General features: G+C 35.6%; 1 protein-coding gene across 1 annotated transcript in view; it reads right to left on the bottom strand.

Annotated features, from left to right (window-relative positions):
• Positions 1 to 17579, bottom strand: part of LOC134529192 (phosphorylase b kinase gamma catalytic chain, skeletal muscle/heart isoform) — a 44551-nt gene that overhangs the window by 14295 nt on the left and 12677 nt on the right. The window contains exons 3-7 of the mRNA XM_063363035.1: positions 14887 to 15007; positions 7077 to 7240; positions 5672 to 5762; positions 2491 to 2520; positions 997 to 1103 (exon numbers count right to left, since the gene is read on the bottom strand). Coding sequence (XP_063219105.1) covers positions 997 to 1103; positions 2491 to 2520; positions 5672 to 5762; positions 7077 to 7240; positions 14887 to 15007 — 513 coding nt within the window. The remainder of the gene's footprint in view (positions 1 to 996; positions 1104 to 2490; positions 2521 to 5671; positions 5763 to 7076; positions 7241 to 14886; positions 15008 to 17579) is intronic.

The raw sequence follows: 17579 nt of genomic DNA, 5'->3' as shown, positions 1-17579 counted from the left end.
AGAAAACCGCAATGCACTAGGGGGAGAAGAGAAAGAGAGAGAGAAAAGCAATAATACAAGAACAAATGAAGGCAACAGAAACAGCTGCGAAGCAACCATTATATACATACTGACAATGTGCACATTAGTACCAAACACATGCAAATGGCTAGGAAGAAAAGTGGCATGTTAAAGGTGGAAGGTAACAACCAATGTCTCACAATGGTAAGAGACATAGAACACAACCAAAGAAACAGCTTCAAAAAACCGTCCCTCCCCCCCCCCCCCTCCATATCTATGTGCTGAAAGGAACAGAAAAGCAAAAAAAAAAAACAAAAAAAAAAAAACGGAAAAGTCATATTGTATTGCTAAACTCAACTTGAAGGAAGGCGTAACATTGCTAGGAGTACACAACTTCAGGTTCACACATGAATGAGTTGAATGTTTCTAGATGACCACAGCACAATTATCTCACCTACCACACCTTGAAATTGAGCATAGAATCTTGGAACAAGCTGTACATTCCAAGAAGAAACTGCAAGTGAAATCACATTTATTTTATTAGGACTCTAAGTGTTGTCAACTGGAAGGTCAACAGACACATACAACACATGCCAGGAATGCTATGACAGGACTCGGCAATGGTTTGTAGTAAGGAGACATCCCAGCATTTGCACGGAGTCATCTCAGAAAACCATGGTATACCTTAAATCAGGATGCCCAGACTACACAAAAAAAATCCTTGTGTATCTATTTGACAAACTACATCCCAACAACAGTTCTAGGCTGCTTGTTGGCTGTCGACCACATTTTCTGCCATCATGGGAGTGAAAATCTGCTAAAGTTTAAGTAAAACATATGCAGCTTTTCACAAAACTTTCTTGATACCACAAGAAGGGGTGTCACAACACAGAAATACATGAGCTATCACAATCATGTTCGACTTTCGTCTTGTTTACAAACATGCATTATAGTAACTACAAATAACTTTAACATAATTTTTAAAACTAACTTTACCCGTTATATCTGTCCACTCTGGCGATGCAAATGAATAATTTCCTTCCATGATATTACGTAACATAACCATTTGCTTACGGTGCCAAAACGGTGGACAACCTACTAGTCTGAAAAGAAAGGGCAAATAGAGAACCATGAATAATCTTCAGTATCAGCACTATTACAGGAAATAATTAAAATAATACATTGTAACTAACAGTATCTTCAAAAGACTGGAATCATTCTACAGTAACTGAGTTCACATTTAGAAGAACAAAATAAACCTACATAAATTAAGATTACAGGAGGTGGATTTATAAGGGCTCAGGGGAATTAAAGTCAGAATGATGAAAGAGCTAAAAAAAAAAAAAATATATTTCACATTGTCAACCTCCAATTACTTGAGATACAAAATTTTTAACTGAACTTTTTAAGTGATTAAATGTGAAAATAGCTCTATTTAGTTTTTGATAACTGTATTTGGTTAATAACAAAAGATAATGGTTTGTCCTGACTATCTATGGTTCCTTCATTGTTATTTGACGTTAGGCAATTATACCTAACCTTTAATTTATCTGAATATTATATGTCAAAAAACTTGGGTAAAGCTTCAAATATTATAAATTTATGTTAGATTCCACTCTAAGACAAACCCTACAAATGTAAATCAAATGATAATGATTACCATTGTTCTGTTTATGTTGACATTCATAGCTCGTACCAAACCTTTTGTTGGCCATTCTTCACATTTGTGCACATTTTATTAACAGTTTACCCTAGACTCAGAGCCCCTTGTGGTTTACTGGATATTGTGGTTAAATAATCTTCTGCCTGCCCTACAAGTTTATGATGGAGGTTTTGGGCAGGAATAGCTCAATCTTCATGCAAAAACATATTTCTACTAAACATTTATGATATTGCAAACACATTTAACAAGACTCATTCACGTTAATATACAAGTGCAACTCCTGATGTTCAAATGATAGTGTTTATTTTTGCAACATCAGTACCTAACTGAAAGTGCCTTGCTCTTGAAAAAAATTTATATTTTTGTCAAATTAAAATTTTTACGTGATACTACCTGAGCTATAATTGAAAATTATTTCTTTCATCTTCAGAGAATTTTTTATATAAAATTTCCATTTTTTTTTCCAGTGAGTATTGTTGATTATAGAAACCAAAACTACTTTCAGTGTCATCAATATTGTTTATGGAGAGCTTCAGGATAATTGATACTTTCTCAACGCTCACTTTTTCCATCTCCTTTTACAAAACTCCTCCAGTTGTACAAACAGAAAAAATAGTTTTATTTGGCTCTGTTAACAGGACAAAGTAACAATTCCAAATCTATGTTAAATAAATAGTTCCAACAGTTACTCTTAAAAAACCAATTCCATTTTAAAATATTTAACTTATAAATAAATTAGTAAACTCTTCAAGTGAAATTATATACTGAAAATGATTAAACTTATACATATTAATGTGTTTTTATTAAGTAGTAAAGATAATACTTACAATGTGAACATTATTACACCACATGCCCACCTGAAAATGAGAACTTTTTATAATATACTTTCAGTAAATTACTAAACTATATTAACATCTATATACACACTTATAGGAAAATTAATGAGATCATTAATAATGTATCCATCAAATTCACATGCTAAATTTAGTATACCACAACTTATTTTACAGTTGAATTACAAAAATGCATTAAATGGTGGTATCATGCTAGATAATCAAGCCCAATACTCTGAATTTTAAATGGATTCACACAAATTTTATGGTGTTTCTATAGCAAAGTTTTTAATTAGTCAAGAGTTATTCTCAATGTAATTGGCAACAAACTTTATTAGCAGTAGGTGGACATAACTTGTCATTAAAATAACAAACAAAAAATAAATTACTTCTGTGTGATGAAAAAATTGCCAAAAACTATTTTTAAAGAAAACATATCAAGAGTAATCAAATTTTCATCCAATATCAAAAATTTGAGGAACTTAGAGGCTGACATGAATAATTCTTTGTTAAAAGACTTGCAGCTTCAGTTTAACTCTTAAGCAAAAATTCAATGGCAAATAAGTTTCATAAACCCAATTTCTCTGGTACTCAATTCCAATTCATTAATATAAGCATACAGATGTGAGGACTAGCACAATATATTTCAAATGTCATGTGGAGTATCACTACCTAAGTTTATTATGCTCTGCCTATCTTGGGAGCAATATGCAGCCATCAATAAAGCTTTTTTTTTGTATTTATCAATACTGAAAAAAAGAATAAACATAAAATATGTTAGGGACTACCAAAATGATTGATATATATAATCAATTATTTTTGTAAATAAAGCTGTAAAGTTTTTATGGCAGAAGAAAAGAGGCATACAATGATAACCATCAATGGTCTCTTGATATCCCTTCCTTACACCAAGCATGTGCAGAAAAGACAGGCTTTAAAACCCATCAGCAGAACTATAACTGAGAATTATGCAGGGTTTCCCTGGTTGTGACAAAAATACCAATTTGATCTGATGATAGATACTGTATAAAACTGGTATTATGAATATAAATAAAGCAACATCTGGCGGTGCTAAGGACACAGTCCACCCTCTCCCTTTAAAAGATTACACCCTGTCCCTTTTTATGTTAAAAAATGTAGCTGCAGCTTGCTGTACTGCTTCATGGTGGGAGTGGGCCTGACCTATCTGGAGGTGGGGTCTGCAGGCGGGTAACCGGGCCTAAAAACGGGCTGTAAACTGCTCGGCGAGGTTTCCCCTTTAGCCTAGAAGTCTGTGGAGGTATTGAGGCAACCCCCAGGTGCCTCCTGCCCGGGCACTGTAGTTGCCATTTTCCAGCTGGGGCTGACGGCGGTCGTCGCCCTACGAGTGCAGTCACATCCGGGCCTTAACCGGCTGTAAACCCGTCGGGCCGAGGTACGGCGGGTCGGAGGGTTTTCCGAGGCGACGAGGACACCCCGCGGCTGCACTCTGAAGCGTGATGGTCTGGTCAAGCTACCGGCGAACAGTCTGCCGAGTAGACCAAAAGTTGGTCGTAGTACGGGGAGAATTCACCATGTTTGAATGGTGCCCCGCTGAGGTTTCCTCAAAGGCCCAGGATTCTTGCTGGGTAGGACTCGTACTTGGGAGTGGTGCCCCGAGTGCTTTAGGGGCAAGCATCAGGGTTCCCTAGCCCTTTGACGTGCTGACGTAGTGAGCGACGAAGACAGCTCCGGTTCACCAGCCTGGCTAGCTGGGAGAGGTTGGGTAGGCCTCCACCAGACCGCGGGTTCGCTGGGTGATTGAGGAGTCCCAGTGTGAGGCGGGAGACTGGGGTAGGCGCCAGAAGTGATGACAACTCCAGAGGGCTAAGGGAGCATCCAACTTTCTGGTGAGCTGAGTGGAGTAGGGGGCCGGAGGTGGTACATAAGCTGGGATGGGTAGCCTCAGCCTCTGTGTATAGCTAAAAGCTCTAACGCTCTTCCTGGTTGCGTATGCGGCGTATCCGCATCCATGCCCATGGGGGCCCCAGGGCGGTAGGGCCTATCGGCTAAGAGCGCTGGGTCAAAAAAGAAAAGGGGGGGGGGGGGCAACCCCTTGCCCGGCATAATCATGTACTGCTTCATTATACGAAGAACAGGGTGCTTCATGAAGTCAACATTCGCAGGCCAGTGTAAATATTAGGTCATGTGCAGTTGCTTGCAATTAGAGGTTCTGTTAATTTATACCAGATTGTAAAGTAAACACAATTAGAAATAAACTATTTATGCTTTGTCATGTGAATAATTTGTTTAAATAATTTAATTTAATTTAGAATTATATCAAAACACCCTCAAATCCAAGCTGGAGGTGTACAATATCCCTGAAGATCGGTTTCACCAGCCATGTTGATTTTTAATTTTTTTTTTCTAAATAAAAATTTTAAAGTATTATTTTTTTCATTATAATGTGACAAAAAAAGCTAGTTTGCATGTGTTATTGAGCTATGGAAACACACAAAATGAAAACCTAATATGTTACTATGATGCAATTAGTCAAGGAAAAAGTTAAGTTACAAATATAAATAGTTGGAAATACAGGATAATTTGTAGCATATAACTGTCACAAAATTTACAACAAAACACAATTTTCACTGCTTAGAAACTGATACATCTGCAGGAATCAGCCTAAACAAGAATCATATGAAGAAAATGTCAAAACCTATCTTAGTGAACCTCAAGCCAATTACCAAAGCACTTTTGTGGAAAAACAACACTGTATAAAGAATGCAAAATAAAATAAAACTAATTATCCACATATTTCTATGAATATGTCTACTGCATTTGTTTTGCCAGATTGGGCAAAGGCTGAACACATTCCATGACTAGTACTCGTCCACAATTGGAGAGACTGGCTGATCTTTTTGATATTTTCTGGCAAGGGACAGTGAATAAATGGCAACAGATATAATGCTTAGTTGAAATTGTTCGTCTAGTGAAATTCCAAACCCTTTTTGCCAAACTATCCATTATTTAGAAGTTGGTGATATAAAATTTTAAACATTTGCCACATTCAGCAGACTAAATACAGCACAGTGCTTAGCTAATCATGCAGCGGTTACAAAGGAAAAATACTTGTTTCATTTTTGCTTTGAGCAGACCAATACAAATAAAGGCTGTAGGAATAATCATAAAGATATAAGTATTATATTACCCTTACAAATCAATCTCATGACCATAGCCTTCAACCCCCTCATACATGTTGCAACGAAGTACTTCTGGTGCAAGGTAGCCAGGAGTACCACACAAATCTGAAACAATGAAAAACTATTTATAGAAAAAAAAAATCACACTTCTTGAAAAATAACATTAAGCAGGAATGTGTACAGTGGGTGAGTGGCCAGAAGACTCCCCTCACACCAAGGCCGTTATAGTTTGATTCCTAGCGGATTTTTCACAAGTGGGAAACATAAAACATGTTTCTGTGAACCAGTGTGTTTACTTAGGGTACTTCTATTACCCCTCACAGAATGCATTCCAATGCTGCTGCACCCAATTCAAATTCTTCAGGCTCGACAACAGATTTATCCCTCAAATAGACTAGCCGGCTCCAATGAGAATTAGCACCACTTCATCAGTGCTGAACCTGTCTCGGGCCGGAAACAACAAGAGTATTCAGTAGTGTTTAAAAACAAATTATTTCCCTCATTCATCCCTGGTAGACAAACCAATTATTTCTATCAGAATTATCATGATTAGTGTAGTAAAATACAGTGTGTTTTTTCTCCTTTCAGCCTTTTCATTTCTGTTGCTTCACCATGACCTAATCACCTCAGCTTAGTGTGATATCCTTCATGTAGGACAGACGATTGCACCAAATGCCATTCTTTCATCTCATTCGAGTTGCCACTGTACCTAATAAATTATACACATGTAGCCTTAATATTTTCAATTCATTGTTTTTATTCACATAATAAATTTGATATTATTTACAATTACATTCATTGATAATTGTCAATTAGGCCTTTAATTACTATATATCATGTAGCAGTCATTCTTGCACAGTCTAAAATGTGACTGTTCCTCAAACAATTTAAATTTACTTGAAAATAAAATCTATCACAATTTTCAAGAAATATTTTCACTTATTTCAATGTTACAAACTCTGAGAATTACAAATCTCATTATCAGACGAAGGCCTTATTTATTTTCAAAACTTATTTACATCATAACCAAAAACGATTACAAATGATACATCAACCTCATCAAGTTACATCTCTTTATCTGCTATCTGTTGAATACAAGGTAAAATAAACTTACAAGAAAATGCATATGACTTCATATCTATCTAATGTAAAGTTATTACAGAAGAATTAACCAACATCGAAACCTTCTCACTGACATAAAAATAAATGTTTGGCCGCAGTTCAATCTGTTTTGAAAAATAAAATTTTGATTGCTTAATCAAAATTTAATAAGAAATTTTTTAGTTTCAAGAATGATTTAAAATAATTGATTTCCACTATAAAATTTTATAACCATTTTAAAAACCTATATTGTAACTTCTATTTCACATTATGCATTACCTAACACTTCAAAAAATTTTTTTTGCACCTAATACATACCAAACAATTGTTCTCCAGGTTGCAGCAATTTGGCAAATCCAAAATCTGTTAATTTTATATTGAAGTTATCATCCAAGAGTATATTTTCTGGCTTCAAGTCCCTGTGAACTATGTTGTGTGAATGAACATGATCCAAAGCTTCAAATAACTGCCTCATTATATACCTACAAATAAAAACAGATAACATCCTTTCAGTCAATATCTTTTTACAGCACAATGTACTACAGTAGTATATTTATATTTGCAAATATTTATAATTATTCACATAAGGATAAATTCAAATTTTAGACAGGAATGTAAAAAAATCAAATATTTTATGAGCCAAATTTTAATAACTTGTATTTGTACAAATCATTGAACAAAATATATTTAAATATTTATTAAAAGCCTTTGAACTATATACAGGAATTTTATTTACCACTTATGATTTTTTTCCAAAACTAAATACGAAACACAGCTTGACATACAAATATGAGAATAATTATTAAACCCTGATTTAACAAAAATACATTCTGATGCCTTTTCCTCTCAGAAGATTGGAATACTGAGACATCATAGTAACTGGCACAAAAGGTTTGACAGAAAATAGTGCCCTCTTTAAAAACATAAAAACAAAAAAAATCCAAAATGAGATGAAAAAGCAAAGGCAAACCCATGCGATAACAATTTTACAGATTGAAACAAACTGACAGGTGTCTGCTAGGTGGGCTTAACATCTCAAATACATTTACATCATCAGAGACAAACTAGAAATCAGTTTTTCAGCAGCTGTTTCCGATGTCATAATATTCATACATGATTTCAGAAAATGAAATATTTTTACATGCAGAACATAATAAATAAAAAACCATTTACATCTGCCACTTGTAAACTTAACTTTTCAAACAAAGAGCCTTTTAACTCAGCAAGCAAGCTATAAAACCAGAAGGCCTCGACATAGCTTTTCAAACAGACAGCTTATTAAAGAAAAAATTAAAGATTTCTTAGTTGGCCATTATTTCTAATGTCAATGAATGTTTGCATTATAATCAATAAAAATATACACCTATAATTGTAAATTGTTATCAGTCTTTTTTTTTTAGATTGCTCTCTCTATATAACTGATAACAGATGCAGAAAAAGAAATATTAGAATAAATATTTGTTAGTTTACTGTCATTTGTTGTCACTGTATTATTGTGTACATCTATCCCTCCTTAGCACGTCTTCAGATTGCGCAGATTCATTTAGCGCAATGTGAATTTTACTGCCCCAGTCTTGAATAGCACGTCTGTAAATTACAGTTAGCACGAAATCGCGGCAGGCAAAAAAAAAAAGTCAAGCATGACGCCACAAAGTCTGTTTCAACTTCTGTAAACAACAGATGTGCCATGGTATACAGTTAGCCAAACAAGGGGGGAAGCAGGTCTGTCTATGCTATCGGCTGTTGTACAAACATCAGCTATGGCAAGTTAAATTGCGGCAATGGAGTGTAAAGGACCAAATGTTTTTACGTCCGCATGTATGCCGCCATGCTGTACCATTTTCGCCTAGCCAGAAAACCGGGCCGTAAATTCAGTCTAGCCAGTGGTATGGAATTCACTCAAACAAAAGCAACGTCTGCCTATTCATCTGCCGATAACTGTACGTGCTTGATAACTCATAATGCATTGTGTTCAAGTATTTGAGACAAAACTAGAAGTATTACAGCGCGCAGATTGTCATGAAGGCCACACTTATGTAGGTCGCACTTTAGTTTTAAGCAAGTCAACTGTGCGCATAATTGTACGAAATAAGGACTCTTACCAAAAGTTTATATAAGTCTGATGCTGTTGGTTGTACTAGTGGGAATATATTTGACATTAGATACCGGAACAGAAATGAACAGATGATTCACATGGAAAAGGTTGTTAAATGAATGTTGCAATGAAAAAATAATCACTGGCCTGCCAGGATTGGTGTGAACCAGGTAGTGATACATGAATAAGCACTTTAATTTTTGAAAAATTAAAATGTAATTACCCGGACAGTAATATCGGTTTCACTGTCAGTAAAGGACGGTTTGGAAAGGTACGCGACATGAGTTGAAGGTCACGCCCGGGCCGGCAAGTCAGCCAGCCGACTGACGATAAAGTACATAACCACGATGCGATGGGAGGCATATAAAGATAAATGGTGTGACATATTTATAGTTGAGTGTTATTCAACGCATTTATATTACGTAAAGTATATTTTCCTACACAATTTTGGAACACATTAAATAAATTAGCCTTGCTATTTATGGAAACTAATGCTTCAGAATAAGCGATTTCGAATAACACTAGCATTTTTAGGAACAAATTAGTTGTACTAAGTGAGGGATAGGTGTACTGTATAACAAGACCTAAGCCAATATTTTTGAGCAAACTTTACAAACTAAAAAAGATCTAAGAGATTCAATAAACTAAAATAAACTCAACTGGAAATTTTATGAGCACAAGTGCATCCTGGTTTGAACAATGCTGCCTTTAAAATTAAACATCACCTATGCAACAGATGTATAATCATTAATGAGAACTTTCAACAGCCTTAGGTTGTACAACAATCATTTTTTTAAACTTGGAAATCAAAAAAACAGATTTCCTACAGAGGAATGGTATTTGTTATATTAATTTACACTTTTAGGCTGATAAGCTGTTAACTGTCATATCATAATTTTCAAACAGCTAATTAATACAATGGCTTGATAAGTATATAACACCAAGGCATAACTGTCCACACACTAGTTTAACTGTAAATAGTTACAACATAACATTCACCAAACATATTTTTCCTTTTAAAATTCTATTCTTCCAGGTTCCCTATTAGAAAAAAAGAATTTCTAACACAACTATAAATTGCTAATAATTTACAGCAAACTATGTTAGGTTTAATAAATGCAAAAAATTAATAAAATAATATACCTTGAAATCTGTTGAAGAGTAAATTTGTAATCATCAAGTTGGTAGCAGAAGGACACTGTAAGAGTATTGACTTCCTTGTTTTATTGTTGTAGTCTATGCATTCTTCCGGTAGCCATGCTGTAGAGAGGATTGTGTTGTAATGTAGTCGTGAAATAAATATCCTCTAAGGAAAATGTTTGTATGCTTTCTCAATAAAACAAGGCTCAACAGGTTATGGGCCCAGATTCGCAAATATGTTTCTGTACAGTGCCCGATCGTGGAGTCCGTATGAAAGTGAAAGGGGACAAGAGAGTGATAACCTAAAAACGCCATGCGGTCGCAAAAATTGCGGTATAATTTTTGTTGTTATAGTTTTGAAAAACATGTCTAGCTTGAAAATTGGCACCGTGGGTGTATTGGGAACGCCGGTCATGGAAAAACTTCTCGGGTACGAAAATTATTCTTCGTGGAAGTTCACCATGAAAGCCTACCTAATTCATGATGAACTCTGGGACGTGATTGAGACGCAGCCACAAGGTTCGGAGGAAAACAGCGCCTGGAAGAAAAGGGACCAGAAGGCACATTCACATATAGTCCTGTCTGTGGATAAAATAAATTATTCACACATCAGGGACACCAAGACAGCAGCTGAGGCATGGCTGGCATTGGAAGGTGCAATCAAAGATTCCGGGTTGGGTTAACGAGGCGCATCGGTCCGTTGAATGTACTAGTCACGACGAATCACGAGAAATGTTGATCAATAGACGACTACTGTGATCGTATAATAACGACCGCATACAAACTGAATGAGATGAAGTTTCATGTCAGTGACAAGTGGATTGGTACCCTACTGCTTGCCGGATTACCCGAGAGATATCGACCAATAATCATGGCGATGGAAAATTCTGGACTTACAATCACAAGCGATAGTGTGGAGGTGAAGTTGCTGCAGGAAATTAAGATGGAGGGAACAAGCAACAGTGACGAGACAGCTCTATATTCAAGAGCTCAAGGGCAAAGGAAGACAGTGAGATGCTACAATTGCAACCAGCCAAACCACATTGCGAAATTCTGCAATAGCGAACACAAAAGTTCCACTCAACGACAAGACCACAAAAAGAACAAGTTGAACGTCAAACAAAGTGAGAAGAAGGCGTTCCTGGCTGCAGATCCTCAGGACGTGCGATCCAGAAACTCGTGGTACCTGGACTCCTGTGCATCAACACACATCACGCACAATGAAAAAGGCTTGCACAACAAGACGGTATGTGACAACACAGTTACTTGTGGCTAAGGCCTCTGGATGTGTGGACTTAAATTTTTGCATGTAAAACGAAGTCATTGAAGTAGAGGCAAGTGATGTGCTACATATACCAACCTCAACTGTAAATCTCCTCTCAGTAAACAAGGTAGTTAGCAAAGGAAACAAGGTATGTTTCAACAGCAAAGGTAGTTTTATATATGGTCCAGATGGGAACTTGATAGCTTAGGCCGATCTTACAAATGGTATTTATAGTCTCTCCACAACTGACACCAATGAAATGTGTCATTATGTTGCCAAACAACACGCTTGTCTGTGGCATCGTAGGTTAGGGCATTTAAATCGCAAAGGCATGTTACAGCTAGCCAAGGTATCAACAGGAATGGGGGAAGATGTTGTGACCAAAGACCCATTAAAACTTTTGTGTAATGAGGAAACTTCACGTCTTCTATTCAAAATAAGTGGAAGGCATTCACAGGGCATTCTGAACCTAGTGCACACTGGTCTTTGTGGGCCTATGGAAGTTCCATCCATAGGAGGCAGCAGGTACTTCCTGATTTTTATAGATGACCATTCAAGGTACATACATGTTTATTTCTAGAAGGAAAAATCGGAGGTCACAGGTGTGTTCAAAGAATTCAAGTGCTTAGTAGAGAAGCAGACAGGTCACTCCATAAAGGTTCTACATTCCGAAAACGGAACCGAGTACGTAAATGGAGATATGAAAAAATATCTCTCCTCACAAGGAATTGTGCACCAAACAACAGTACGACACAGCCCACAACAGAACGGCGTTGCGAAGAGAGCCAAAAGGACATTAGTAGAGAAGTCATGCACGATGCTTCTAGATGCCAACCAAGCAGTATTGGGCTGAGGCAACTCTCACTGCTGCCTACTTGACAAATCTGTCTCCTTCAAGTGCTCTCCAGAACAAGGTTTGGGACAAAACTGAACCCAACTTGTCACACCTGAGAGTCTTGGTTGCAAGGCTATGGCGCACATTCCAAAGCCATGCAGAAAGAAGTGGGAGCCAAAGAAGGAAAGATTGATTTTTGTGGGTTATTGCGAGAATCAGAAAGGGTATAGACTCACAAATGATGAAACGGTAAAGTTAATCATAAGTCGCGATGTTGTGTTCATGGAGCAAGAAGAGAAGCACACTCAAGGTAAGGAGGGTATGCAATTACTCGGTAAAGTATCCACACAGGAACTTGAGACTGAATAAATTTCCAAAACAGCAACATAGTGAGGACGAGAGTGAAGAAGAACCATTTCGAGGTTTTGGACAAGAGGAACAAGAGAAACAGGAAGAAAAATCAACATAATCATTTCAAAATTTTAGCAAGGAAGAACAAAGGGTACAGGTCGGAAGGGAACAGCAAGAGATGCGAAGATCTTCCAGGCTCCGAAAACTAATGGAATGGCAGGATCATGTAATATGTTATGCTGAGAGTTCAAGACTGTCAGATGGACATATAAATGTGGAAGATGTGCTCAAAGGTGAACATTCTGTAGAGTGGATGAAAGCCATGAAAAAGGAATTATTGTCACTGGTTAAAAACGATACTTTCGAAGAGGTCAATGAACCAAAGGACGCAAAAGTCCTGAAGACAAAGTGGGTGTTACAAGTGAAACCCGGCATAAACGATGAATCAGAAGTTTTCAAAGCCAGACTTGTCGTGAAAGGTTCCAGTCAGGTTGAAGGGGTGTATTATGGGGAAACATATTCATCTTTTGTGAAGTATTCATCTGTACGATACCTTTTATCTCTTGCAGCAAGGAAAGACCTGGATGTAGACCACATGGATATGACGACGGCATACTTATATGGACACCTAGATGAAGAAATTTACGTCACACCCCCAAAAGGGTTTACAAAAACCAGAAAAGCGTGGAAGTTGAAAAAGGCAGTGTACAGACTGAAACAAGCTGGTCGAAACTGGAATAGGAAACTTAATGAGGTGCTACGTCAGAATTGTTTCATAATCTCAGACGCAGATCCATGTGTCTTATCACTTTCGTGATGGCGACAAATTACTGCGATAGCTGTGTATGTTGACGATTTATTGATTTTCTCAAATGACAAGAATGCCAAGCAAAACACAAAGAAATTCCTGAAAGAGAATTTTGACATGAAGGACTTGGGACCAGCAACACAATGTTTAGGGATGAACATCACGAGGGACCGTGAAGCAGGAAAACTATGGATCTCTTAAGAGGCCTACGCAGAGAAGATACTCCAGCGTTTTGGCATGGCTGATGAAAAGCCTGTCGCAAAGCCCCTGGACCCTGGAATCGACCTGGAGGCAGATTGCTCTGAAGAGGTCAACGTTCCATACCGAAAGGTGATAGGCAGTTTGCTGTACCTATCGCAAGTAACCAGACCCGATATTTGCCATGCAGTGAATCTACTGAAAAGGTACGACAACTCATATAAGAAGATACACTGGGTAAGTGTGAAAAGTATTTTCAGATACATAAGGGGAACGCTGGGTTACAAGATAGAATTTTCCAGGGATGGTAACAGGAGGTTGGAGACATACAGTGATGCAGACTGGGGGAACAAGGTCAACCAAAGACACTCCGTCACCGGGTCATGCTTCAGACTACGTGGCGGCCCGATCTCGTGGCACCGCAAAATACAAAAAACTGTCACACTATCAACCTGTGAGGTTGAATACATGGCTGTGTCATTTACTGTGCAGGAGCTGTTATGGCTAAGACAACTGATGTCAAAAATAGAACCCAAGAGTGTAGAAGGGACACATAACGTGTTCTGTGACAAAAGGGGTTCGATTCAGTTGGCTAAAAATCCAATGGCTGGTTAAAGCACATAGACATCATTTCATCAGACAGTATATTGATTCAAAATTAATAAACATCAAATACCTGTCTTCTGAGGAAATGCTGGCTGATGTGTTAACGAAGTCGTTGGCAAAGGCAAAACATTAATTTTGTACAGATAAGTTTGGACTTGTAGACAGCAAAGAATGATATGGTAATTGTATACTAACTTAAGCAGAAATTGCTCTTTGCCATATTGGAAGAGCTACAAATTTAAAGGGTGGTGTTGAAGAGTAAATTTGTAATCATCAAGTTGGTAGAAGAAGAAACTGTAAGAGAATTGACTTCCTTGTTTTATTGTTATAGTCTATGCAGTATTCCGGTAGCCATGTTGTAGAGGGGATTGTGTTGTAATGTAGTCGTAAAATACTCTAAGGAAAATGTTTGTATGCTTTCTCAATAAAATAACGTTCAACAAAATCACACACAAAAAATCACTATATTAGTGTGCAATTTGAATTTATCTAAGAAAATTTATTTTCTATAGTTTTATTGTAAAACTTCCATATGATTCACAAGCATAAAAGCTGAAAATATTATTTCATAAATGCAGTAAAAAAAATGAATACTTTAAATTATTTTGCAAACTAAAATGTGACTGTTCCTCAAACCATTTAAATTTACTTGAAAACAAAATCCACCACAATTTTTAAAAGAAATACTTTCACTTATTTCTATGTTACAATCTCTGATCAGATTTAATTTAAAGTTTTTGACATGAAGATAAATAATTTTTTGCTAGTAGTTCAAAATTGCATAAGTTAAATTCCTGTTAACACAATTAAAAGAACACACTAAGTTATTACCTGGTCTTTTTTTCAGAGAGTGCAACAACCGATGTTAGATAATCAAACAATTCTCCATTCTTGCATAACTCAAACACCAAAAAGATGAAAGTGTTTGATTCGAAAACATCATGAAGCTCAACTGTGAAAAAAAATCTAGTTAATTAGTCTTTACAAAAGATAAAAACTTAACACCAACAACTCAAAGGTACAGTAAAATGTATAGAATCTTACAAACTATTTCCAGTAAACAGGGGGAAAAAAAATATTCATTCTCTAAACCTCAAAGGAAAGCACCACATGTTAACTTAATTTAGAATAAAAAGATTAATAGATAAATGTTAGTACAGGTACACATTATTTCCCTAGGTGCCTTTTAAATCTCGAATAGAAAAAAATAAAATAATGAATACTTTGCTTATCTAAATTACTGATTATTTTATTTAAGAAACTCAAAACCTCCACAATCATAAGCTGATGTTAAGCCCACTACATTAGAGAGGGCCCAGACTGGTGTTTTGAAATTATCAGAAGGAAAGAGATTCGGATGATAATTGATAAGTCAAACAGGAGGTTGGGGGTCACATATTCACCTGAATGGCATCCAGCAAGGATGCAGAAGAGGAATTGGACAAGTCTACTTGCCAAAGGTGCAAGTAGAAGGCAGTGGATACATTACTAGTGCATGTCACACTGCTAGATTGGTAGTGTGTAATGTTTTTGCTCAACACACATACTGTATTTTAGATAACCCTAATGACATTCTTTCAGTTAGGTACACCTAATAAAAATACGTCACACATTACGTAAGTTGCTGAATAACTGGAGCCCGGTCCAGCTTCACCACAATAAGTCAAAGTAATGCCAAATTGGGCCAGGATAATCCTAGCTGCCTGGCTGGTCTTTATTCCCCAGGTAGGTATAACCACAGATGGCAGGGCCAAGTTGCGACATCATTTTGCAGGAAAATTCCACCCATGCATGGATCTATTAAAATACCTACTTTTTTTGGACATAATAGTTTACAAAACTCAAAAAACTGCACTTGAATGATTGAATAAGGGCTTAATATCACTTTGGAGTAGAAGAGTGTGGAGCAATAACAGAATAAATGGCAGACATTCCAGCATCTTTCCTAACTAGAAAAAGTTGACTTTTTGGGGGAAAACATTGAAAAACTAGGATTGGCTCATTTACATTTACTTGCATAATATTTTACATTGTAAATTAAAACCATGGGACATCCCTTGGGACTAAACAGTTATAATATAATTTGTACGTGGATGAAGATCCAAGTCAACTATTTTATAAAAGTACTATCAATTTTTGAAGTTATACTTCTTTAGGCATGTAATGAAAAAATGATGAGTGAAATTTTGAAGATGCGCATGCATTACTGTAACACAAAATTAACAGGTTGAAGCTGCGCGCACACCAAGTGACGACATTTTCACAGGAAGATGGCGGACCCACGTGTATGAACATAAACCCACATTAGGGGACATACCAAACGTATTGGTGTGCCAAATGAAACTTTATGATAGTGAAATTACCATGGAATTTATTTTGGTAAACTAAAATAGTCATAGTAAAGAGTAAATTCCAAGGTTTAAAAAAAACCACAATATTTTGGTATTACATCAAATATAATACACATTTTCCTTGTAACCTTCTGTCAGAGCAGTAGTTATACTGCGTGGTCAATATGCTGAAGTGCCATGGTTCAAAACTCGGCTCGAAAAAAAGCTACCAACAAAATAGAAATAGGACTTCTATTAGTCGCGCATGTTGGCACGCTCGTCGCCTCTGATCACTGTTTTCATATTTATAATATTTATCCACATGTTTCTAGTTTCTACATTCACAACACGTGTTTTAGTTTCATACAAGTGTGAATTATATATGTGCTAATAAATTATATTCAGTAGTGATTTAAATTGAATATTTTGATTAATATTATTTACTATTTGTAAATATTAGTAAAAAAAATTGTGCCTTTATACTTTTTCAAGTGCTCCAATATAATTGAGGTTAACTATCTGTACCTATGTATCATTTATTGAAATAAATTTAAATTTCATTATTTAATATAAGTAATACTAAATATTAATAAATTATTAATGTTAAATATTTATTATTGGTTATTTAATATTTACAAAATAAAGACATAATTTTAATAAAACATTTAATAACAAATTTGTGATAAAAATTAAAATCGAACATCAAATTAAAATATTAATTGTTAATTTTTTTATTATTAAATTGAATAAATAATAAATATTTATAAACATAAATGAACAAATTTAATGAAAACTTTTTGATAAAAATGAAAAGTGAATATTAAATTAAGAAAATAATAAATATTTAAAAAATGATTAAACTTAATTAAAATTTTTGAATTTATTATTAAATTTATTAATTTTCTTTTAAAATATTAAATAATCAATAATAAGTATTTAAAATTAAGAATCTTATACTATTTAGTACAAATTATCTCATATGAATTTATTATTCTCTAAATTTTATTTATTTAATTTTTCAAATTTTAACTGAACTTTATTGACTGTTGACAATCTTCTCTCAGCCCTTTTATTATTTTATTGTAATTAATTATTTGCATGAAATTAAAAACTATTTTTTAATGATGCCAAAGAAGTATAACTTCTCACGTGCGTACATAAGTACACGCACCCATTTTTATTTTTTATATCCTC

The sequence above is a fragment of the Bacillus rossius genome, chromosome 2 (genome assembly GCF_032445375.1).
Source record: "Bacillus rossius redtenbacheri isolate Brsri chromosome 2, Brsri_v3, whole genome shotgun sequence".
In the NCBI taxonomy this organism is placed as follows: Eukaryota; Metazoa; Arthropoda; class Insecta; order Phasmatodea; family Bacillidae; genus Bacillus; species Bacillus rossius.
Note: the sequence above shows the minus strand (reverse complement) of the source record. Positions and strands in the feature narration are given on the sequence as shown.